Below are 26,646 nucleotides of genomic sequence, written 5' to 3'. Positions count from 1 at the left end.
TTGTTATACACTCAAATAATTAGCTGTTACTTGCCCTAGAACAGTGGTGTTCAACCTGTGGTCCGTGGACTCCTGGGTGTCAGCAGACTATGTGTAAGGGGTCCGCAAAAGGTTATTGTTACTATAGAACAGTGGTTTTCAACCTATGGTCCGTGGACCCCTGGGGGTCTGCAAACTATGTCTAAGATTTCCAAGGGGGATCTGTACCTCCATTTCAAATTCTGTAGGGGTCTGCAAATGAAAAAAGATTGAAAACCACTGCCCTAAAACATTTACATAGTCAAAGATTATGTCAACACTATGAACTAGGGCTGTGACTCCCATGCTGGCATATAAATACAGATATGTATTTGGCATGGCTAAGCCATGCCTCTGCTGCTGCTACCTGTATTACCATGACTACACTGCTATTTATACTTGTGCTAGCTTAATGAGAACTAGCACCAGTATTTGTATGCGAGTAGGGGAATCACACCCCTAGCTTGTAATGTAGACATAGCCAAAAATGTCTGTATCTAAAACATGAATTTTAATATTCAGTTATTTGTAGGATTTTCTTGTATGTTTTTATTGAAAAACAGTGATGAGGCCAGAAAGACAGAGCTGCTGTCATGCTTATATAGCTGATGCTATAGTGATGGAATTTACCTGTGATATAATAGTTATTTTAGTAGCATAAATTCCAGCTATTCATGGCATTTCAAATCTGCCTTTTTAGATTAATATTTGTACGTTTATGGAAAGGGGGAATGTATGGGGGGGGAGAGGAGGGAGAGCTCAGTGGTTCGAGCATTGGTCTGCTAAACCCAGGGTTGTGAGCTCAATCGTTGAGGGGGCCATTTAGGGATTTGGGGCAAAAAGTGGGGATTGGTCCTGCTTTGAGCAGGGGGTTGGACTAGATGACCTCCTGAGGTCCCTTCCAACCCAGATATTCCTGTGATTCTATGTGTCTATGATTCTTAATACTGGTCAGTTCTACCTCCTCTCTATGATATGAAAACACACTGCTTTCCAGACGTATTGATCTCTCCAAGATGCAGGCCCTTGTTTAATACCATACATTATATGCCTCTTCAGTTTATCAGTCATGTTCCCTTCTTTAAAATCCAAGGGAGGCTTGCCGGGGTGATGGCTGGATATATCCCAATGGGACTAAAATCTTTCTGTCATCTTTATGGGAGAAGCCTGTTGCCGTCTTTCAAAATCTCTAAACTGTTCATTACATCTCTATGACACCGCAGTAATTGTAATCTGAAGTATTCGACGCAGCCAGAGAGGAATAAGAATGTTGTTCCTGTTTTCACATTGGTCTGTTGTTGTGAGGGTATCATAGGGCAGTGTAAGCTGCATTGCATAAAGATTCTCCCCTGGCCAGATGCTGAGCTCTTAACAGCTCTTTTACACTGTTGCAGTAGCTTGAAAAGCTATTGCACAGAAAAGAATTCCTCCCTCCCTCCCTGCCTCCCTCCCTTTGTGTTCTGTTCAATACTTCTCACTGGTTTCGCAAAAAGAAAAGGAGTACTTGTGGCACCTTAGAGACTAACCAATTTATTTGAGCATGAGCTTTCGTGAGCTACAGCTCACTTCATCGGATGCATGTCGTGGAAACTGTAGCAGACTTTATATATACACAGAGAATATGAAAAAATACCTCCTCCCACCCCACTGTCCAGCTGGTAATAGCTTATCTAAAGTGATCATCAGGTGGGCCATTTCCAGAACAAATCCACGTTTTCTCACCCTCCACCCCCCCACACAAATTCACTCTCCTGCTGGTGATAGCCCATCCAAAGTGACAACTCTTTACACAATGTGCATGATAATAAAGTTGGGCCATTTCCTGCACAAATCCAGGTTCTCTCACCCCCTCACCCCCCTCCCAAAAACCACACACACAAACTCACTATCCTGCTGGTAATAGCTCATCCAAAGTGACCATTCTCCCAACAATGTGCATAATTAAGGTGGGCCATTTCCAGCACAAATCCAGGTTTTCTCACATCCCCCCCACCCCCATACACACACTCACTGGTTTGTTGTTTTAGAGGCTGTAGCAATAGGAGACTGGGGCAATTTTTTTTTTTTTTTAAGTACCAAAAATTCAAGTTCTAGAATTGAACTGCCCCAGAGGCCAGTGTTCTCTTTTCCAGTTAAATCATGCTGCCTCAGACAACTCGCCTGGCCCATTGTAGTACTGATCCTATATATTATGGTTTGGAGCAAGTACTGTATTATCTTTAAATAGGGACACCCTTGACATGCTTGTTCACTTTTTACTCCATTGAAGTCATTAGAAGTTTTTCCTGAGTCAGAACTGGGTAAGGATTTCAGGATTTGGCTCTTAGTGTTGGGTCCTTATCTTGATTCAGTCCTATTTTTCCATATCAGTAATAGCAAATGAAAGCAGGTGATTACAGGCTTGGCCGCTCCACCATGGAATAGCTGCTGTGCAGAGGGTTGCACATGTGACATTTTTACTGTAGTTTATATTGATTACTGTCTCATCGCTACATTAAAAGTAATAGAGGTTCCAGGTATCCCACAGAGGTGAAATTTGATCACCCCTGGACTAAGGATAAATTCAATCTTGTGGAAAAAGAATTCACTGGATGACTCCACAGGTAATGTTAGGACTAAATTACTTTATTGACTTTCTCATTTCTTTATTTCTGTTTTGTTCCTTTATATGTTGTTGTTTTTCCTATTACTTATTATTTGCTACGTACAGTTATTGTGCTCTTCTCTGTTCAAAATATGGAGAAAGTCATTTCCCTGTCCAAGGAAAGTATGATCGAAGGGCACAATCTCGTGAAGTGCTGAGTATTCTCAAACTCAACTCCCATTTGTATATAGCACTTTACAGTATTGAACCATACATTTAGACAAAATATGTAAGACACATCTCCCCATATTACCAGATCATGGGCTAATCTCAAAATGGTAGAGAATTTTTTTTCCTCTCCCTTTCCCTGTTTGGAATTTGGTGCTAGGACTCACAAAAGAGGTGCAGGAGTATGGGCAATTAACACACAAGGAGAAAATAGGAGCTTCAGCCGTAAGATATACATTTACAGGCAGATCTAAACCCCACTGAATTCAATAATTACAATAAATGGTGACCCTCATTTTTATGCTTTTTAACAATTCTAAACAAACAAAATGATTTAATCAGCATCTTGCAGAAAGTCCTGTGAAAGATCTGCATTTCACTTCACAACCATTTTATAAAGAAAAAACCCCTAATTTCTGTCAAATTTCACATCATTTTGCAAGTTTTATTCCCTTTACTTCTTGACGCTGTTGTGGATGTTCTGTGTTTTCTTCTAAAAATATTCAGAAACGGGCTCTTTTCCCTCCATCCTTTTTGATAGTGAAGTGAGAAAACAGGTGGTTGGTTCTAAGGGGTGTTTGTCTTAGTCTTCAGTAATGCAGAAGGATCTGAGCAGCAGTTTATTACTAAGCTAAAACCAGCAACTCTTGTGATCTTATTACTCAGGGGAGACTTATTTATGGAAAGTGAAAATATAACCAACCTACAGGTGGCAAGAATTACGGGTGAATTTCACCTAGTGCACATGGCCTGTTCTCCACATCAGCTGTGCATCAACGGCTTACATTGTGCTTTTAGCCATGAGAGAGCCCTCTCTACTGGGGTGACTTTCACTCCATATGAATAAGACAGTAACTATGTGCTCTAAGTTTCCCCCACCCCAACCTCATCCATGATGTGCCAATGTCAGTGTTTTGGAAACTATTGAAGTTACTGGCTTATTTTAACAAGTCAGAACATAAATGTAAAAGCATAACCATTAAGACAAACTGCTTATTATCATTATAACCACACTGTATATAGAAAGAGCTTTTTCTGCATTACCAACTTCTAAATCTCAAACCACTTTCTGCTGCCCCAACAGAGGCATTTCTTCTTTTCAGCTCTGCACTTAAGTTTACCAGGGCTCTTTTCTATAGCTTTAGTAGTACATCTGTGAGCAGTTGTAAGAATCAGCATAGCTGACAGACTTGCAGAATCTGATTAAAGAAACCTCCCCAAGTAGGCAGAATCCACCAATGACAATGACCTTAATGAGATATTTGTTTCTTGCGATACAGCCACATAAACTTGAGACCACAAGATACAGCTGCTGCTTAAGAACTGCAAGAATGTGAATCTTCAAAAAAGAACTAGAAAAATTATTGGAGGACAGGTCCATCAATGGCTCATTAGACAGGGGTGGTGTCCGTAGCCTCTGTTTGCCAGAAGCTGGGAATGGGCAACGGGATGGCTCACTTGATGATTACCTGTTCTGTTCATTCCCTCTGGGGCATCTGGCATTGGCCATTGTCAGGAGACAAGATACTGGGCTAGATGGACCTTTGGTCTGACCCAGTATGGCCGTTCTTATGTTCTTAATCTTGAGACGGCGGGATTAGGTGGTGTTGATGGGTTTGGTTAGTGGGAAAACAGGATTCCGGGCATCTTAGAGCTGCTGCTGCTGCTATGGAGTCATCCGCCCCAGTCTTTTGGAAAAATTTAATATTGGAAGGATCTTTTTACTTCACCTATTTCCTTCTGCTTTTATGCTCCATTTTACTCTTGTGGGTCACAGAGACTCAGCTACACCCTTCTTCCCTGCCATTAACAATAACAGATAAAATAGGAACAAAATGAATCATTATCCTTCTAACAACAAAGCAAACATAAAAGAAAATCAGAGCTCTCCGGAACCAAGAGTAACCTTAGGCACATGACTGCAGCATTGACTGTATAACCCCGTTTAGTTGGAGGTCCCTGAGAACACACACAATCTGTAAATAAAAGTTCAGAAAATCAATAGGGCTGGTTGGAAGACTTAAAAAGAAAACAAAATGCTGCTCCCTGGGTCTCCTACCCTGGAGAGCAGCAAAGAGGATGCCAATTGGCTTTGGAGGGACTGCATTCCAACTAGTATGGTAACAAAGATCTGGTTTGAAAAGCCAGCCAGCATTCCCTTCATTGTACTCTGGGGTTGGGGCAGTGGATCACAGCTTTGTTCAGTACAATTCCCGGGATATAACTGAGCTTCCATTAATCATGAATGTACTATATGAAGTTTTTCTTCCTGCTTTTCTGAAGCTCTCCATGTTGTGACAGTGATTTAAACCAGTCATGGGTACAATAAAGCTTTATACAAACATGTTGCAGCAGGAAGAATCTACTCTTCACCTCTGTGGGGATGCACCAGTTATGTATTTTCAAGGCAAAAAGCAGCAGTTGCGGTGGGGTTATCTTATGTGCTGTTCTAACCCAATACCTCTTTATGTTCATGACAACAGCAAGTAAAACTGCCAGAGGGCAAGTTTTTCTAGTAAATGTCCTTCTTAATAACTACATCGGGCTAGAAAATTCAGTGCAATCCGATCTATCTCCCTACCTACTGTGAACCCTACTGTAATTTATTTTAACTACCCACAAGCAAGAAAAATCTGTGAGCTAGATTTCATCAACACTGGCTTGCTCAGTATTCACTACATTTACCATTAAACTGTGGTTAAAGGAGCATGTAACTAATTAAGAGCCCAAGATACCTTTGAAGCTGAATCCTCTTGCAGTAAATGTCTTCCAATTTACTGATATGTTGTGTTTCAAAGTTGATCACAGTAGGTGTCACTCATTTATGTAAAAAAATGTAAACATACAGACAAAATTCCCACCTGTTTATGCAGTAAGAAAGGAAACAAGTGTAAAAGCAACCTGAGAGCAGCTGGGCATGCACATGGCATCGTGTGTTGGTTACCTTTCCTATGAGCCATACTTGTTATGGTGGCGGTTATGGTGATGTTATTATTCATTATTTGTATTACAGTACTGCCTAAAGGCCCTAGTCGAGACCCCATTGAACTCAGCACTGTACACACACACACACAGCCCCCAGCAGCAAAATGCTTACAGTCTAACTAGAGAGACAAGGTGGGTGAGGTAATATCTTTGATTGGACCAAGTTTGGTTGATGAGAGAGACAAGCTTTCTTCTTCAGATGAGAGCTCTGTGTAAGCTCATCTCTCTCACCAATGGTCCAATAAAAGATATTACTTCACCCCCTTTGTGTTGCTAGTATCCTGGGACCTACACAGCTACATTAACAGTGCATACAGTCTAAATAGAGCAGACAAAGGATGGAGTAAGGGGAGGAAACAGAGGGGGACAACTTTAACTGTGATTCCTGGAGCTACTTAGGCACTTGAAAACTCTAGTGTTTTTGACAGGAGACCTGAATCTAATTCCTTTATAAAAGAAAGAAAAGTAAATAAATATTAGACCCACTCAGCTCTAATAACAACATGTTCTGACATCTTGTGGCAAGTAACTTAAGGGACACTCGTTAGGTTTAAAATTTTAATGTATATTCTTACTTTATTACTAACTCCGTGGAGAGAGAGACCCCGTCAGGACTCCTGGGTTCTATCCTAGCTCTGGGAGGAGAGCGGGATCTAGTGGGTTATAACGGGGAGCAGATACATCTGGGTTCTGTATAAGAACATCAGAATGGCCGTACTGGGGTAAGACCAATGGTCCATCTAGCCCTGTATCCTGTCTTCCAACAGTGGCCAATGCCAGGTGCCCCAGGGGGAATGAACAGAACAGGTAATCATCAAGTTGCCCTGTTGCCCACTCCCAGCTTCTGGCAAACAGAGGTGACAGACTGCTGCCCACCCTGGCTAATAGCCATTGCTTGACTTATTCTCCCTGAACTTATCTAGTTCTTATTGAAACCCTGTTATAGTTTTGGCCTTCACAGCATCTCCTGGCAAAGAGTTCCACATGTTGACTGTGAAGAAATACTTTTTTTGTTTTAGAGTAACAGCCGTGTTAGTCTGTATTCGCAAAAAGAAAAGGAGTACTTTTGGCACCTTAGAGACTAACCAATTTATTTGAGCATAAGCTTTCCTGAGCTACAGCTCACTTCATCGGATGCACCGCCATTTCAACAAGATTTCATTTCAAATATTTTCTCCATTCTATAAATAGTGAGAAATGTTTCTTCTCATGTGAACTTTTTGGCTGTTTGATTGGGTGAACTGAGTGCATTTTTCTTTTAAAATCCCAAATTTTACTCTCAGTACTTGGATTTTAGAATTCCTGTACATAAATGGTTGGCACTTATAGCTTAATGGATGTCTGTTTAGGGACTACGCCATTGTGAACTCCTGCTTACATTGAACATGAATCAGACAACAGCACTCTAACATTTCAGAAAAATTACTTGTTGCTCAAGGAGTTCAATGCATGATTTAGTGCTTAGAAGAAACAAGTTAGAAACTCAGTAAATGCTTTAAGGACACCTTTCATGTACTAAAATATAGCTATTAGCACATTTATACAGAAAGCCTTTCACATTATCCATGTGAGATAAATCCATTTGAACATATTTTATTACTTAAAATCCAACCTAGCATGTGTTTGTTGCTTGGAGTGGTGTGAAAATAAATGTGTGGGCATTGCAAAAATATAGGTTCTATTGCTAATTTTATAACACATTCTTTAGGGTGAGGAAGCAAAAAACATTCCTGGTGAATCAGTAACAGAAGAACAGTTTACCGATGAAGAAGGCAACATCATCACAAGAAAAGTAATCATGAATTGCAGTTTCACTATTCTGAATCGTTGTATTCAAGTAACTATTCTTACCAGGCTTTCTCCTTTGAGAATCAGGAAAGAAAATCGATACTTTTCATGTGTTGCTTCCTACAGGTCACCCGGAAAGTAATAAGACGTGTTGTTATCCCACATGAGAGAAAAGTTGGTGAAATGGTAATGGATGGGGGGGGCTACAAAGAAATAACAGTAGAGGAGGGTTGTGCTGACTATCTATAAAGCGCTACTAAAGGGCTGGAGGTTTGCAATTTAACATCAAGTCTTGGCAAAGAGAAGTGCTTGCATTGTTGACAAGCTGTGCATCTGGACGAAGGGCAAGGTTTTACCATTGTAATGTTTACTGATAGGGTTCATTTTCAGAAAGATCTATTTTCATTGTGCTAGCAGCAAAAATCTTTTTCACACTAAGATATCGGGGTTTGTTTGTATAAAACAGTCAGTGGTTTTAAATTTAGGACTGGGTGTGAATTCTCCCCTTTGACTCCTCCCTCCCCTCAAAAATAAGTAGTTTCATATGTGTATTTTGGTTGTCTTTTAGCATCTTTACCCTGGACCTGATATGTGTTTTGTATCATTCCTTCACAAACAGAAAAAATATTTACCTGTAGTGAACAGGGGACCTGATCCTACAACCCCTTACTCATCTGAGTAATCCTTCAGTGGCACAGCTCATGTGACTAAGTGGTTTCAGGATTCAGCCTGCCATGAACATGTTTGGATTTTGGCAGTGTGAAAAAGAGAACATCAGGCCAAATCCCAAAATCCTTACTCAGGGCCAGCCTCTCTGGAGAATAGAATGAAAGTAGGGCTGCAAGTAGCTTCTGTCTGCCCTTCCATGCAGGAGCCAGTTCCAACTTCTTGTATGCCCTGAAGCATAAGAACTGCTCTTTCTGTGTAACCTGTAGGGTACAAGTCATCCCAAAGTGACTAGGGGAGATGAGGAGGAGGGAAGCCTGTTCTCTCTATCTCTCTCTCTCTCTCCTGGTCAGCAGAGCTGGATGGATGCGCTGAAGGCAGTATATTGCATCCCTGAAGAGAAATAGTACAGGACAATGTGGCTGTCTTTAATGCAGCCCTAATGCAGGACTGTTCCTCAAAGGTGCTGTTGAGCCCTCAGCTTGAACTAAGTCTTTACTCTGGAAAAACTCATTGAAGTTAATGGAGCTTTTGTCTGAGTAACAACAGAATCACTGCTATTGTCCCTCTTCTGATAGTAAAACACAAGCAAATGAAAATAGAACAGAGTTGAAAATATAAATACCCATGCCCTCCTCCCCAGATGAAACTCTTCAGTCTTTTAGTCTTACCAGAAAAACATTACTGTTTAGTAAGGAAAAACTGGATTTGGAATGTACTGTGAACTAAAAATGGGTTACTTCAAATATAAATATAAATGAACCTTACCGGTGAATTCCACTGATGCCCTATATAACAAACACTTTTTACTCCAGTGTGAAATAGGCCCATTATTATCAGGGTATTTATTTTTAGATAAATATTAGGTTATTTTTAATTAATGTAGAATAGCTGCAGTTCTAGGTCTTGTTAGGGCTTTGATTTGATTATCAGTTAACAAGACGTCCGAAAACTTGGCCCAATCAGTTTATTAAACATAGATAAATCGACACAAACAGAGAGGATACCAACTCTTGGAAACAGGCTTGCAATGATCACAGCTTCAATTTTTCATCTGTGTCTATCCTAAAATATGAAGTTAATTTGACTAGTAGCCTTGTTTAAAGCAAGTAGAAGATTCACGCGTTAACTCCCCTTTTCTTATCTAACTTCATGCCTGTTTTTCAGGATACAAAGACATCAGTCCAAATCCTCCCTAACATATTGTTTTCATCACACAATAACATTCTGGATGTCAGTATTCTGGATAAACCATAGAGTCATGAACTGTTTTCTACTAATGGACCCAACACAGAATTCATATATAACTTTCCTTAACAGAACATACATCATACTTCTAACAGATTCTGCACATACAAAAAACAAAGGCTGGAACAGTATAACTATTAGTAGATTTCCACAATAAAGCTTAGCATAGGCACAAAGAAGTCTGCTCATTGTTCTACAACTTAACCTAAATACAATGCATTTTGGAAATATATATGACATTGGCTAATAGTCTGCTGTTTTAAAAGACAAGAATCTTTAACTAGCGCTACAGTTCTGTCACGGAAGTCACAGATTCCGTGATTTCAAGAAATGTCAGCTAGTTCTTTGGCTTCATCTTCAGTCCCTCTCAGGCTAGGGCTTTAGCCTCGGGCAGAGGGCTCAGGTTTGGGCTTCAGCCCCAGGTGGCAGGGCGAGGGTGACCAGATAGAAAGTGTGAAAAATCAGGACACTTTTTTTTTTCACAGGGTAGGAAGGGTATAGTTGCATATATAAGACAAAGCCCCTAATTTCAGGATGTCTGGTCACCCTAGGCGGGGCTCCGGCTTTGCCTTCAGCTTCAGACCTGTGCGGTGGGGCTCTGGCTTCAGCCTGAGTTTACTAGGCAATTTAAAAGCTTCTGTACTAATGCAGTGAAAACTGCATTACTTTGTGTACATTTCCATGATTGTCTATTGCACATGTCCTGTCCGTGACTTTTAATAAAAATACCCTTGACAAAATCGTAGCCTTATTTATGACACATGCACCGCTTGTCAGTTTCCTTGGCCTTATTTCTGCTGCTCTGCTTTGGTGGATTTTTTTGTTGGCTCTTTTTCTTCCTTTACTAACCTATTCACTTTAAAGCACAGTTGTTATGAGACCTCATAATAACTATGGTTTAAATTTTCAAAAGTGGCCACTAATTTTGAGTGCCTAACTAGGATGCCTATGGGTCTAATTTTTCCAGAGATGCTGAGCACCTACAAATCTAACGGACGTCAATGGGAAGCTCAACCCTAGGTGTTTCAAGTTTGGTACCAACAACGGAGGCATCCAAAATTAGTGACTATTTTTGAAAATTTAAACCTGTGATTTCTACTTTTAGATGATATTTCCAGCCTGTTTTTGCAGCTCAGCAGAGTGGTTAACTCTGAATTGTGTGTAACTTTGAAATGAAGTGTTGATTTAACTGCTTTTTACTTATCCTATTATAGCTACAAAGGACCTGTTTGGAAAAGTTTTATAATTCCAAACGCTTTCTGCATATGTGTTAATGTGTGTACCTTTTCTTGAAAGCAGGGAGAAGGTTATAAGGTTAAGACGAAGAGAGAAGTCAGACATGTGGAGAAGAAGAGTTATTCATAACAGCAGAACACTGAACGGTCAGTTTGACAAATATCATTCCATTGTTTAGGCCAAGAGCAAATACAGTACTAGTGCGCCAGTTAGCATATTGTATAATCAATGAACTCGTTTGCCCCTGCATCTGTTTTAAGCTGGGAAGTCCAATATCAGGCCCCCATACTGCAAATACGCACAAAATATGTGTGTGTTATTTTTTAAAACTATCTGTTGGAGTAGAGTTCTAGGAAACATACAGTTCTCAATTAACAAAATTTCTGTTAATAAAATCAGACTTGAAATGTGAGAGGTAAATGACTTGCATACAAGTAAATGTAAACAGCATATCTTGAGTGAAGCACTTCTTTCAGTCACACATATAATCTCAGTATTATGAAAGCCAATGTCCTTGTAAAATTCAGTAAAAAGTCTAAATATACATCAACAAATAATCCTTACCAAATGTTTCCTATGAATTTTATGGATCCATCCTTTACAATTATAACCAAACAGCTGACGATTTGTAGATTCTGCTGAAATAAAACCTATGCCAAATTTAAATGGTCATTATTGCAATTCCTCTGTATTACTTCACTAATTACGAAGCCAGCAGGATTATTTTGTAGCAAACTTGATTATAAATGAAGAAAAGGACGTTCTGTATGGCGCTTTGTTTTGCTTCAAATGGCTGATGTTAGTCAGAGCTTTATTCAATCATGCCTTCCATTTTATGCATATACTGTACTAGGGTATTTTTAACCCTGAATTTTCCTTAGCTTTGTTTAGAGTATTTTTAATCCTTAAACCTACATCCCACAAGCAGTCTCTTTCCCTACACAGCCTGATACAGGATTGACTGTAGGGATACAGAATAAAATAAATAGTATCTGTAAAACTAATCCCAATGTCATTCTGAAGATAAGTTAGAGGAAGAATGAAGTCATCTCCAGACGGCCCGTGGTTCTCTGCAACGATTATATTGTACCCAACCTGAGGTTCACTAGCTCTGCAGCTTGTTCCTGTGAGGTCCTGGACAATTTAGCTTCAGTTCAGAGAGGCACGTGTGGATTTTTTAAGAATGTGAATTGTTTCATTGATTTCAACAGGACTATACACACATTCTTAAAGTTCGCCATGTACTTAAGTGCAGAATCAGGGCCAGAGCACTCAGGATTTCACAGGATCCAGCCTCTGAAGAGCAAGCATCTCAAACCTGAGTACAGTAGAACCTCAGAGTTACGAACACCTCGGGAGTGGAGGTTGTTCGTAACTCTGAACAGAACATTATGGTTGTTCTTTCAAAAGTTTACAACTGAACATTGACTTAATACAGCTTTGAAACTTGACTGTGAAGAAGAAAAAATCTGCTTTCCCTTTATTTTTTTAGTAGTTTATGTTTAGCACAGTGCTGTACTGTATTTGCTTTTTGGGGGGTGGGGTCTCTACTGCTGCCTGATTATGTACTTCCAGGTCCAAATGAGGTGTGTAGTTGACTGGCCGGTTCATAATGCTGAGGTTCTACTGTACTCACTTTCTCTTGGCAGCCTAATAACCAGTTGCCAGCCCCCCAGGTCCGCCTAACACCATTTCTGAATTGACGTGTTTATTCTGAAACATCCAAAGTATGGTAACAGAACTAATACCACTTCACGGTGTGTCTGCAGAATGTATTAATACAATATTTAGGTACAATGAAAATGAATGTTCTTAATGAAACTCTTTCTCACTTGTGGAGTTTTGGCTAACTTACCACTCTGTAGAAAGCAAGCCAAAGAGAAGGACTTGATTGTAGGAAAATGTGCCCCAGCTAAAAGGTCTGCTCCTGTATATCTATCTAGGATCTAGGATTTTCCTGTATCTGTCATTCCTGTCAACCGGCAGATTAGATCTGTATGACAGTTGTCCTTATGCACCTAAACTATGCCCTTGCCCCTGTTGAAACCAGTGGGAATATGAGGTTTAGAAGGAATGCAGGATCAAGCCCAGTATTCCTTACGCGGTATAGGATGCAGCAAGAACCCGTTAGTGTGTAAGTGTGATATAATGCCATTGCCATAGGATGAATACATAGCATGGTGGGAGTATTCAATTTTAAATAAAATATTACCCTATAAAGCAACTTTTGCCTAATCCATCAAACATAGTCATTCTGACCTGCTTAGTGAGCCCTTCAGAAAATAAATCCACTCACATTTACTGTGAACTGTTATAGCTTTCCCACATGATTTCCAGTATGTAGTTGTTCCTAGCTAGAACCTGGCCACAAATGCAGAAAATAATGAAAATGGCCCTCTGCACAGAGGTGAATTAATAATGTGATCTGTGCCCTGTTTTGACGTTCCATAATGAAAAGCTTGCAACTAGAGGAGTACAGATTAAGCAATATAAAATGTTAAGACTATTGAAAATTCAAACATTTAAATATTTTATTATAAACTCAAAACTGGGTTCATTTTCACAGATGATACGTTTCCAGGGAATTTGGATCTGGCTCTGAGCAAAAACAGATAAAGGAAGGGACTGGTTTTGAGCAAAGATGGCTTTCACATTGAAAATATGCAAAAATGTGTATTGTCTGCAAGTTTTTGAGGCAAAAATGGCTTTTTCAACATTGAAAATAAAGCAAAATTTGAATTGTGCATAGACATTAAATGCTGAAAATTTTCATGTGAAATTCTGTGAAATTAAAATTGTGACTTTCACTGAGATCTTCTTGTACCAGCAAGACTTAGACCTTGGGCTTTCAGAGCAAGGGATAGATTTATGTAGACAACATAAATGGGTAAAGACACATTGTTTTACCATAAAAGGACAAAGAGAGTGCTCTCCTTTGGAATGTGCATGGACCTGTGACCTGATTTAATAAACATGCTAGTCTCTGAATCCCACAGTCAGTGTTTAAACAGAGCTTAGAAAGACAAACAAGCTTTTCTACATTAAGTTGCTAGGAAGAATGGTTGGCTTCTTTCAGTTCATGGTGTGTTAGCATGTTTTTATTGCATTTTTATCTGTCATTAATATGGGATTACAGCACTGTCATCAGCTGTGATGCACTTCCATTGCTCTTGTATGACAGATTTAACAAGCTTCTTGGGTAGATGATAGTTACTATCACTATATGCAGAACTATATGACCATTTTCAAATAGGCAAGAGAGCATGAATTGCATTTCTTTCGTATCCATACCATTCTTATCCACCAAATTAAGCCACACGGTGATATGTCCATTCAATTCCTAGTCTAATCACACCATTGCCATAGGTAGCCTCATAAAGTCTTCCATTGTGTGTAGCCTCATAAAGTCTGATTCTGCGTGCCTTGTTCTCCTTGTCAGTGGGAGTTCTGAATGTGCAACAAGTGCAGGATCTGGGCCATAATGTGGATGACTGCCACACACAAAAATGTGATGATACAGGAGTTGCACTGTCATTCTGGAAACGTCGCTATCTCTGCTAGCATATATTTCTCAGACATTTTTGAAAAGCTGTTAACTTCTTCATTGTAATTAAATGTAATGTGTTCCAAACATTTTGTAAGCCACTTCATCAGGAGTGTGGCGCACCATACGTTGACAGACTTATACCTTCATACTGGCAATTCAACTAACCTCATTAAAAACTGCCTTATTTAACTTTTTATTACAGCATACGATAAGATTCATTAGACTTTTTTTGTATTGCAAAAATGTATGAAAATGATTCTCAAGAGTTATTCTGAAACCATTTTGTGCTATCTTTTTTCCACAGGGTTGTGTGCTTTTACTGCCAGTGTTCTAGACAGACACTATGGAAGAAAAATCAACAGGAATTAAACATTCACTGATACAAGTGTGCGTGTGTTTGCAGCTTCCACACATTAACCGCATGGTCTTTATGCAAAAAAACAATAAAAATTTAATTTAGCATGAGCCAATTTACAGAGCATGGAAATTCACTGTCATTCACGGGATTCGAGAGTGTGCAATTAACAATGCAGTGTATATACAAGATTGCCATGCTGTTAACAGCTTTATTTCAAGCAATTTGATGTCATCATAAAAGAAATAAATTCCTGTGGTCAGAGGGGACATAAGAAGATGAAATGGCTAAACCATGGAAAGACACTAAAATTACTAAATCCACAACAGCTCGCCTTATTTTTCTTGGACCCAAACTGTCAGGGTATAAAACACTATTTGTTTCTTTTTTAAACATCAATAGTTTTGCTGTAAATAAATAATACTGTATAAATTCTAACAGAAAATAGAATGAATGTTGATAAGGCACTGCCTCTTAGATCACAAACAGAATATTGCAAATGCATCAAACAAAATAGGTGTCTCAAATGGCTACACCTACAAGGATATTCTGCGTGTATCTTCACAGATTCTTGTATATTAGCAATTATTATGTTTGTATATGCAAAAATGCTAGCTTGATTTTAAAAAAATCTTTAAAATCTGCTGCAAATTTAAATGATTCCCAAAATGAGGAATTCAGTAGTTCTGTGAAAACTTTTCTTCAGAGTACTAATATTTTGATGCATGTGTTTCACCTTATTTTGATTAAATCTTTTCCAGTTTTGCAAACACTATACTGCAACATGATAAATAGGATTTTATCTGTAAACACAAAGCCCTTCATCTAATATTTGTTGCTGTTGCCAATTTTTCAATGAAATGACCTAAAAAAATACCATATACAGTAGTTGCATTATGGGGAGGGGGGTGCTATCTGTTCTCGCTTTATAATGGGGGTAATGCTTGCAGCTTTAGAACTGGGTTGGTGCTCTTATAAAGCACAAGTTTGGGATATTTTAAAATGAACCGAAGAGAAATTATTAGCTAATAGACTGGCAGCACGCTGTAAAATTATTACTGTATTGTGTACTGGCTATAAGATGTAGAATCTTTCAGTAAGCCAATCATCTGTAATCATTCTAGCAGTGTAATATTAGGTTGTTAAGGCTGCTGTGTTTTAAAGGGCATTTTTATTTGGGTTTTGGTGAAATACTTTAATTTGTTGATTATATTCATATGAAAACAACATTCATTGATAATAGCTCTAATTACGTATGTATGAAACCAACATACACTGGATGATCTAGCTGATTATTTAAGCATAAAATAAATTGTGTTAAAACTCTTCAATAATGTGTATTTTGCAGTATTATTACACCTTTTAAAATCATGTCTTCAGAATGCCAACCATTAATTATCCTAGCCCTTTTCACTTCTGTCCCACTCAGTTTGCTTTGTATGACACCAGTGAGATCGGCCATCACTTGGCATGCTTTGCCCAAGTGGACCAAAAAGGGGCCATGTATCATGCATCACATCCTCAACTAAATTAGGCAAAGCCCTGCTACCTACACCTGTTGGATTATTCCATTTATGAAACACATATAGCACTAGGGAAAGGATTGTGTTAAAACAGGTGTTACTTGACCAATGTCACAAGTTAAAGACAAATAGAAATGGAAGACTTGTGGCACCTTAGAGACTAACAAATTTATTTGAGCATAAGCTTTCGTGAGCTACAGCTCACTTCATTGGATGCATTCAGTGTCCTCTCATACATAACTCTGGTACCTTCTTTTACTCTATTTCACATAATCAAGACCCAATAAAAATACTACTTAACAAACTAGTTTCATTCCCAACACATCCATAATCACACTGATCCCCTGTAGATCATACACATACCTCCTGTACATTATATATCATGGATCACCATAATAGTGCCAGCATGATGGAATAAACCACCATGAATCTACAATCACTGTCCAATACTGGGTCCATCCTTTTGGACACTGTGATACATGCCATCAATCAAATGACTCTATTGTTTGTGCCATTCTTAATTATTTTACAATAAATAACTGACCTATTTACAATATTCACATACTCCCTTTTACCTGGTGTAACAGTATTAAAAATGAGATATTTGTCACTAACTGGCATTACTGGTGTTTCATGCATTACACCATTTTCATCATCCTTCCAAATTCTGGGCCAGATCGTGTCACGGAATAAATTGGGATAGTTCCATTGACTTCAGTGGCGTTCTGCCAATTTACACCGGCTAAGGATCTGTTCTTACGTGTTTATTATATGTTAATGTTAGCACATCAACTTATCTTTGTCAATATTTGTCAACATGGCTGGAAATTTTGGAAGCTGTGGCAATAAATGAAATGTTCTTTATAATTCTTAGAAGACATTATGTGTTGCAGTACATATTTTACCCCAATCATAATATTTACTGCTGCCATATTCAAATGCCTCTGCTCATCACCCCAGTGAATTTGAAGGGTAACTATCGCCTCCCTCACTTACTCTGTTGAAGCACAAGTAGTTATTACTGAGGTCCACAGTCCTGTGTGACTCTGTGATATTCCAATATCGCCATCTTCACTAGTCAGTAGCAATCTACCCACCAGAGCAAGGATTCTCAGACCCTTTCATAATGTAGACCATAGCTTAAACCATATCTGCCTTGTAAAGAGATTGTCTTGTAGACACTCTCTTTCAAAATCATACAGACCACTTGCCCTCCCATCCATGATTGTATGACATCCCTGAAACAACTACAATCATTGTTTGCTTGGAAAAATAATATGTATTGCATGCATTCTAGCTATCTTTTAATGCAATTTACAAGATAGAAACCAAGAAGAGAGCCAGCACATGACAGCCATGCTAATCACCAGCAATCATGAGTCTGAGAACCACTGCACTGCAGTCTTGAGTTCCTCTTTATCTCTCTCATGATAGCTAAGAGAACTAATGGCAATCAGGATTTTGTCTCATCCATGTCTTCTCTGCAGAGGCCCCTTTCAGAGTTCCTATTTGATAGAAGAAGGGGCTTTAGTTATATTTGGTGGACAGAAGTTCTGTTTCCTGAGACAGATAATTATACGAAAGTATACATGTGAACCTAGCTGGGCCTCAGACCAACAACAGAGAAGCTGGAAGCAACAACAAAAGTTAAGAAGAAGCCAGATTTACAAGAAGGTTAGAACTGGAGCAGAGTTTACCAGAGCCCTCAGCCCTGTTTCTCTGTTGTCCTCCACCTTGTGCAATCATTTACACCAGGGCACAGTGAGTGGGAAATGCTGCCATTTCGATTTCTACAGAAGATGCAAGACTGTGGAAAATCAGAGCTTCACTTTGGGACAGCAACTGGGTGAAATTGTTACAGGTTCAGTATGGTTTCTGGGCTGAATATGCAGCAAGGAAAGATTTTGTGTGTGCGTGTGCACACAGACACACAAATGCAGTGAGAAGAATTAAGAAGAGAACTGTCAACCTGCCAACCCTGAGGTGTCGCTAGCATCTGTTGGTTCACATGCCTTTCAATCCCAGTTCCATTCTCTGATCTGGGTCTCTACAATGGCAAAACTTCCATTGACTTTAATGAGGCCAGGAATTCATCCTAAATATTTATTACACAGCTCTGGGATTACTAACGTATGGAAGGGGAGGAACTACCCTGACTGGTTCTACCAAAGTGCGTGGCTTTATTAAGCAACCACAACATTTAAATGCGGATAAACTGTCATATTTTCTGGTAAAAATTGAACATCAACGGTAAACTGTACAAAGCTGTTTCTGTTCAATCCTTAGTGTGTGATGCACTTGCATTGATATTATTGATCTCACTGTGTGCAGGGGTATACATTTTAATCGTGCACAGAGGGTGTTATTTCCTAATGACAAAGAATAGGAACCTTCTGATAAAGGAAAATATGCTTTTGTGGGCAAAACCCTGCCCTGAGAAGATGAACTGTGTAGTCAGAATGGGAGGGACGATAAGGACTAGTCTCATCTCTGTGTTAGGCACTAGAGCCATTCTGCGGGGCAAAGGAGATGAGCTGCCAGGTGCAAAGAGGAGCAATGTGTATCTCCAGGTAGGATATGCTTCTGGCTGAAGGCATGACCTTATCCATAGGCAAGGGACCACACTCTCGGCGGGCTGTGGACCTGCAAGCACTTTCTTGAGCACTATGTCGGAATCCTGCACTGCTCCTGTGAGGGTGCACCTGGGGAAGAAGAGCAGGGCTATGGAATCTGTACTGCCGCACAGAAAAACCATATTAATGAAATAAACATTTACCATGTCTTGGTGCCTGGTGATCTGTGACCATATCAAGACAGACTCTTAGTGCACACCCCTAGCCTGCCCTGCCACAGAGGGCCCTGACTCAGTGGAACCAGTGCAGTTCCGCTGCAGAATGAGGGAGGGCCTGACTTCAGACCATGCTAAAGTTATGTGCCCACAGAGGATCCTAATTCCCGAGAATGCAAGGAGTGTTTCATAGAATCATAGAATATCAGGGTTGGAAGGGACCCCAGAAGGTCATCCAGTCCAACCCCCTGCTCAAAGCAGGACCAATTCCCAGTTAAATCATCCCAGCCAGGGCTTTGTCAAGCCTGACCTTAAAAACCTCTAAGGAAGGAGATTCTACCACCTCCCTAGGTAACGCATTCCAGTGTTTCACCACCCTCATAGTGAAAAAGTTTTTCCTAATATCCAATCTAAACCTCCCCCACTGCAACTTGAGACCATTACTCCTCGTTCTGTCATCTGCTACCATTGAGAACAGTCTAGAGCCATCCTCTTTGGAACCCCCTTTCAGGTAGTTGAAAGCAGCTATCAAATCCCCCCTCATTCTTCTCTTCTGCAGGCTAAACAATCCCAGCTCCCTCAGCCTCTCCTCATAACTCATGTGTTCCAGTCCCCTAATCATTTTTGTTGCCCTTCGCTGGACTCTCTCCAATTTATCCACATCCTTCTTGAAGTGTGGGGCCCAAAACTGGACACAGTACTCCAGATGAGGCCTCACCAATGTCGAATAGAGGGGAACGATCACGTCCCTCGATCTGCTCGCTATGCCCCTACTTATACATCCCAAAATGCCATTGGCCTTCTTGGCAACAAGGGCACACTGCTGACTCATATCCAGCTTCTCGTCCACTGTCACCCCTAGGTCCTTTTCCGCAGAACTGCTGCCTAGCCATTCGGTCCCTAGTCTGTAGCTGTGCATTGGGTTCTTCCGTCCTAAGTGCAGGACCCTGCACTTATCCTTATTGAACCTCATCAGATTCCTTTTGGCCCAATCTTCCAATTGGTCTAGGTCCTTCTGTATCCTATCCCTCCCCTCCAGCGTATCTACCACTCCTCCCAGTTTAGTATCATCCGCAAATTTGCTGAGAGTGCAATCCACACCATCCTCCAGATCATTTATGAAGATATTGAATAAAACCGGCCCCAGGACCGACCCTTGGGGCACTCCACTTGATACCGGCTGCCAACTAGACATGGAGCCATTGATCACTACCCGTTGAGCCCGACAATTTAGCCAGCTTTCTACCCACCTTATAGTGCATTCATCCAGCTATAAGCTTCCTTAACTTGCTGACAAGAATACTCTGGGAGACCGTGTCAAAAGCTTTGCTAAAGTCAAGAAACAATACATCCACTGCTTTCCCTTCATCCACAGAACCAGTAATCTCATCATAAAAGGCGATTAGATTAGTCAGGCATGACCTTCCCTTGGTGAATCCATGCTGGCTGTTCCTGATCACTTTCCTCTCATGCAAGTGCTTCAGGATTGATTCTTTGAGGACCTGCTCCATGATTTTTCCAGGGACTGAGGTGAGGCTGACTGGCCTGTAGTTCCCAGGATCTTCCTTCTTCCCTTTTTTAAAGATTGGCACTACATTAGCCTTTTTCCAGTCATCCGGGACTTCCCCGGTTCGCCACGAGTTTTCAAAGATAATGGCCAGTGGCTCTGCAATCACAGCCGCCAATTCCTTCAGCACTCTCGGATGCAACTCGTCCGGCCCCATGGACTTGTGCACGTCCAGCTTTTCTAAATAGTCCCTAACCGCCTCTATCTCCACAGAGGGCTGGCCATCTCTTCCGCATTTTGTGATGCCCAGCGCAGCAGTCTGGGAGCTGACCTTGTTAGTGAAAACAGAGGCAAAAAAAGCATTGAGTACATTAGCTTTTTCCACATCCTCTGTCACTAGGTTGCCTCCCTCATTCAATAAGGGGCCCACACATTCCTTGGCTTTCTTCTTGTTGCCAACATACCTGAAGAAACCCTTCTTGTTACTCTTGACATCTCTGGCTAGCTGCAGCTCCAGGTGCGATTTGGCCCTCCTGATAACATTCCTACATGCCCGAGCAATATTTTTATACTCTTCCCTGGTCATATGTCCAACCTTCCACTTCTTGTAAGCTTCTTTTTTATGTTTAAGATCCGCTAGGATTTCACCATTAAGCCAAGCTGGTCGCCTGCCATATTTACTATTCTTTCGACTCATCGGGATGGTTTGTCCCTGTAACCTCAACAGGGATTCCTTGAAATACAGCCAGCTCTCCTGGACTCCTTTCCCCTTCAAGTTAGTCCCCCAGGGGATCCTGGCCATCCGTTCCCTGAGGGAGTCGAAGTTTGAGGAGCAGTACAGGCCGGTGGTGCTGTGAATGCAGATGCCCTGGCAACTCACCTATGAGGTTGTAGCAGTGGCTGCAGAGGCACATATGATGCCTTTGTGAAGCAAAGGCATCATATGTGATTCCTTCCTCCAAGCCACCTCCAAAATCCCTAGCATGCAGCTTAGCCATTCAGGCTGTTTGCTGAATTCCAGAATTTAGCCCATAATATATTTGTGCAAGGGAAGAGAAAATTAAGATGCACAGGGGCATCTTAATTCTAAATTTCCTGAGTTTAAAACTGCAAGCACATTAAATATTGGGTGGACACAGTTGTTTGCATTGAATGTATTCAAACAAAGCAGTAGCTCAGGGTGCACGGGGATAGCAGGATTAAGACCTCCTTTTATTTAGCATCAAACAGAAGGAGAATGTGGGCTGGAAATTTGCTAAATCCTAGTGAAAACACAAATTCTCCAGTAACAGCAAAGGAAATGCAAACAGCCCTGGCATGATCATTATCTTTTAGTGTAATTTTCTCTTTTTTTTCCCCCCACTTTTTCTCCAGTGCAACATTACCCTTACAAGCAAGATTGAAAGTCATGTGAATATGCTCCTATTCAAATTAATGGTATTGCAAATTGCTGTATTCGTTGATGGTGTGTGTTTAATGCTGTTTGGGTTGTTTGTGTAATATTCTACATCAGTTGTTCAATTTCTGCAAAAATCCATATTCTATTTCTTTTATAATTGGCTGTTAGAAATTACTATACTCTCTGAAGTAGAAGATATACTAGTGGGATAAACTACAGCTGTCTGCAGGAGTTCTGCACCACCATCCTTATTAGTGCTAATTGAAGAGGTTTCCTGGAGGTAAAACCTGCCTCTGGCTGGGGTGCTTTTGTGCAGTACAGCTTCACAGGAAATAGTCACTCAGGATGATAATTTTAAGGTAATTACATGGAAATATACTGTAGAAAACTAAAAATAAATAAATAATTCCCAGAATTCTGCTCATTAGTGCTTAAAAGGAAAAATGATGAATTAGTGATTTTTTATTTAAAAAAATCACTCAACCAACTATTTAGAATGAGTGCAATTATACAAAGACGTTAAGTAACTCGGTCTATGCTGAGACAGTGGCTCTCCAGTTAAATAAAGGACAAGTACACAGGACCCGATTTGTGCATTTATGCAGTGGTGTGGTAATGGTTTTACCTGGCAGTGGAGTATTTTAATATTCAGCTCTCTATTCAATATCTTCAAGTACTTGGTACATGTTTTTGTATTTAATGTGTTCTCATTTGTTTTGGAGTGTATGGATGGTAATTGGGTTTATAAATTCTATGTCAATTTTTTTTTAAAGTGTCAAATTCTCTGCAGGTGTAACTCCATTGAGTTCAGTGGAGTTACACCAACAGAGATTTGGCCACACAACTCCGTGATAAAGAAACAATCTAATGAAGAGAGACTGCACAGACACTTACCAAAAAGTGCCATTCACTTCAATGGACAGACCCTGAAAAATAGAATGAACAAAATACAGCGTTTTCTTTTCATCCCAATACCCCAGATATTTGCAGACACGCATTAACCTCTCTTCGGACATATCGGTAATTCTGTGAAATTAGCAATGGGTAAGGACACCCAGCATCCCCAGGAGGAACTCAGCGCCTCACAGGGTCAAGTACTTCATTTGAACTATACATTCAATCTTGCAGGCCAGACAGACAGGGGCTCAAATAGGCCACAATTGCAGAGCCACAGAATTTGCTGCAGAATCCACCCCTTGACAGATTTGTTCTCCAGAATCAGAGTTTTCATCTTAAAAAAACGTTTGTTCCCAGCTTGTATGTTTGCAAGGAAAACCTTAAAAGCATGCACCAAATGTAAATCAGTGTTGTTTTGCTGACTCTGCAGGCAGATGGGAAAAGCAGCTCTGAAGGTTGTACATGTCCCCATTAATTTCAATGGCTCATCAACTCTGAGACTCAAAGCTGACAATTTGAATGTCAACATTGTCAATTTTTACTCTGTTGATCATTTTAGCAGATCATCCAGTTAATACGCATATCCCACAATACCAAGATGCATTCTATGTCCTGACTGCTAAAAATGAATTCTATTTAATATTTCTATAAATAACAGTGAGTTTATTGTACTGATGTATTATTCAGGTTCATATTTTGTTCAGAACAAATCTCTAATTTTAAATTTAAAGGAAACTGTTGTACCATTTCCAGGCTGTCATACCAGAGTGCTGCAGAAATTGACATAGCGGGAGGGGATACAGAATTTATGTCCAGCCTGCTGCGCAGTACACAGGGCCTTGCATAAAGAGTCATCCGTTATTGCATGGAAAAGGAATTAGTAAAGGGGGGCCAAAGTGTGTTGTTCAGAAAAATGTATATGCCACACTTTTCCTAATTGCTGACACCGAAAACAGGATGCTAATTGTAAATGGTTTTATTTATTTGATCCTAAATCCAGGAGCAAGGTACAAATGTATAATAAAGTTTACTGGTACTTTCCCCATCATGCTAATGTTCAATTATTGAGAAGCCATTTGACCTATAAAACAGAAATGCACAGCACTCCTTGGAAAGCTTCCAGAAGCTGTATATTATTATAGCACAACAGCTGAAACAACAAAGCGAACCTACTACAAATGATGAAAAAAAATTGGGGGGGAAATTACAAAAAAAGAAAAAACCAAGAGCTAACTATCTCATTGGATGTACATTTATTGCTACATGACACAACATCATAATTAATTATACTGTACTCCACAGATATTTCTCTTTATATACTCCTCTGCTAGGAGTGGTGGTAAGAAAGAAACTGTGTATTTCTCACCCGGTTTTATCATAGGCCCATAGCTTCATTTTCTAAGTATCGTATCGTGCATTACAGAAGGCAATGGACCTTTAGTTGTTGATTTCAATGGCAGCAGGATTAGGCCATAAATTCTGAGCCTAATACTAGTGAATTGGTTTCCCTCTGTTCTTAGTACTGTTTTTCAAATGAAACTTTTGCCTATGTACTAGCTATTATCCTAATGGTAGAAGGATCTATATAGAGATATTCTCATTTTAATGCTTTATTGTGAGTTAATTCCATTTGACTCACAGTTGTTTGTTTATTTCTTAAACAAGATTTTTTACATTAATTGCCTTTTAATATGCATTTGTATATTTTCTTGAATTGGTTTTTTTTTCTGTCTCAGAATAGGATACAGAATTTTCCCTGGCTTCAGCTCTCCTTTTTCCTTTCAACCTATACAATTTAAATATTGGTAATATAATTGTAATGTTACAAATGACTAATGGCCCTCTGTATTGTATTAAAGATTTTATTAAACCCTTAAGCATACCTATTCGAACCACCATAGCTAGCAATACGTTTTATAAAAATATTGCTGTCAATTATGTGAATTTATGAAATTGTGTTGTAATTGCCCATTATCTCCTGTAATGATAGTTGCTGTCAAGAAATACATTCCTTTTTATTGCTTCCTTTTTTATGTGAATTTGTGCTCTGTCATTATGTCGTACTGGATGACATTTTAAGATTCTTTGACTGGATAGGAACATGTTTGTGTATATTGTTATAAATGTTTTTTTTAAAAAAGATGGTACTCTTGTTTTCTTATCTTTTGTATTTCCTGATGCTGAGAGAAGCCTTTTCAGGCCACCCAAACAAAATATTTAAGCTAATTGTGCAACTGATCATGTTTATATTTTGATTAGTATTCATGCAGATCAAAATTAAATGGTGGAGTTGCTCATTATGAACAAACCTTTTCCTCCTCTTTCTAAGTACAGCTCTCTTAACACAGTACGAGCAGGTCCTTTTAGAGGGCTGGCCCTATTTTCCCAAATCCTGGGAGCACAATTTGAAAAATTCTAAGTACAAAGAAAATACACCCATTTGTTTGGTTTTTAGGTGTTACCAATATTTACTCAATCCTGTCTGTCTTCTACTCACATATGTATTTTATCTAGTGCAGCGGTTCTCAACCCACGGCCTCCGGACCACCTGTGGCTCAATCAGCACCCAGCTGCAGCCCATGTGACATCCTCAGGGCCATACAGCTAGTGTATATATTGTGTGGGTGTGGCCCACATAACAGAGAGAGCTGCATATGCGACACACAATGGTAAATAGGTTGAGAACCAAAGATCTAGTGGCTCAAGCGCAAGTCAGAAAGACAGGATTCCTGGATTCTCTTGCCAGCTCTGCCAATGACTAGTGTGTGTGATGTTGAGCACAGCTCATAATTTCGATGCCTCAGTTTACCCATCTGTAGAATGGATATAATCATACCTGTTTCACACAGGTGCTATGAAATTCAGGGGCAGGTTCTGCACTGTGGTCAGGCCTCTTTGCACTATACTGCTGAAGTTCAACAGCCCCAAGCACATGTTGCTTGCCATTGCAGGTAGTTCTGACATGCTAGGGAACTGGACCAGTTCATAGCCACCCTAGCATAGGGAAACACAAAGATGACTTACAGTCACATTTGCACAGATGCCCTCCAGGGCTGCACTGTATGCTGCCTGCCGTGGGCAGGTGGGCATTGCTGGGGCGGTATTGCTGACAGAGGTGTGGCGGGGGCAAGAGGGAGGAAAGAGGGGACTCTCAGCTGGCACACTCAGGATGTTCACTGGTGGGAGTGAAATGTTGGCTCTGAGGGCCAAAGGGTGACAAATGACAGGTGTCAGAGTTGACAGTGCATCAATTGCAGCTGCACCCATGATGACACACATTTAGTTGAGTGTGAATGGATTCAGACTTATCCCAGTTACCGCTATACAATTTTGGAGTAAACTAGTCCTTGTCTACACAGGGATTTGGCCCCATTTACAGCCATGAGTGGCTAGTTTAGATAGGAAAAGCCCCTCTAAGCTGTGTCTTGCACCTATGCAGCTTACCAAGTTTCTGTGGTTTAGAGCAGTAACTCCTGCAGAGGGGCTCATGGCAGCTACAGATCAAGGGCAATAATGTACTGTGCAGCCATCTTCCCTTCTGTGCAGCCCCATGACACATTTTCTACTGTTTTTTGGTGGGTTCTGCTGCCCTCCACCCCTCCAACATAAGCAAGCAGACACTCTCTTATTTTACTACCTCTCAGCTTCATAGGCAGATAAAATGGTGTAGGATAGCAGAGCATTTAAATTCACTACGTGAAGACACGTTTGTTCTGCAGCTGGCTCCTGTCTTTAAAAAGGAGTTTTGATAATTATGCTTTTATCACATACTTGTACTTTTTCATTGATCTGGTTAATATTTCACTGATGTGCCAAGCACAACATTTCATTGTCTTCAGCGCTAATGTGCATAGCATTTCCTCTCACTCTCAATGTA

At 40.1% G+C, this 26,646-nt stretch overlaps 1 protein-coding gene across 2 annotated transcripts in view; it reads left to right on the top strand.

The window, feature by feature from the left end:
• The window catches only part of ANK3 (ankyrin 3), a 455,299-nt gene extending 438,286 nt beyond the window's left edge, over positions 1 to 17,013 (top strand). The window contains exons 43-46 of one of the 2 annotated variants that reach the window (XM_084635421.1): positions 7,524 to 7,607; positions 7,730 to 7,789; positions 10,817 to 10,899; positions 14,605 to 17,013. In XM_084635421.1, the coding sequence (XP_084491547.1) occupies positions 7,524 to 7,607; positions 7,730 to 7,789; positions 10,817 to 10,882 (210 nt within the window). In that variant the 3' untranslated portion in view covers positions 10,883 to 10,899; positions 14,605 to 17,013. Of the gene's footprint in view, positions 1 to 7,523; positions 7,608 to 7,729; positions 7,790 to 10,813; positions 10,900 to 14,604 lie in introns of both variants that reach the window. The other variant, XM_084635422.1, reaches the window with a different exon arrangement.
• Positions 17,014 to 26,646: the final 9,633 nt, after the last annotated feature.

This window comes from Lepidochelys olivacea (genome assembly GCF_965140295.1).
Source record: "Lepidochelys olivacea isolate rLepOli2 genome assembly, chromosome: 7".
In the NCBI taxonomy this organism is placed as follows: Eukaryota; Metazoa; Chordata; order Testudines; family Cheloniidae; genus Lepidochelys; species Lepidochelys olivacea.
Note: the sequence above shows the minus strand (reverse complement) of the source record. Positions and strands in the feature narration are given on the sequence as shown.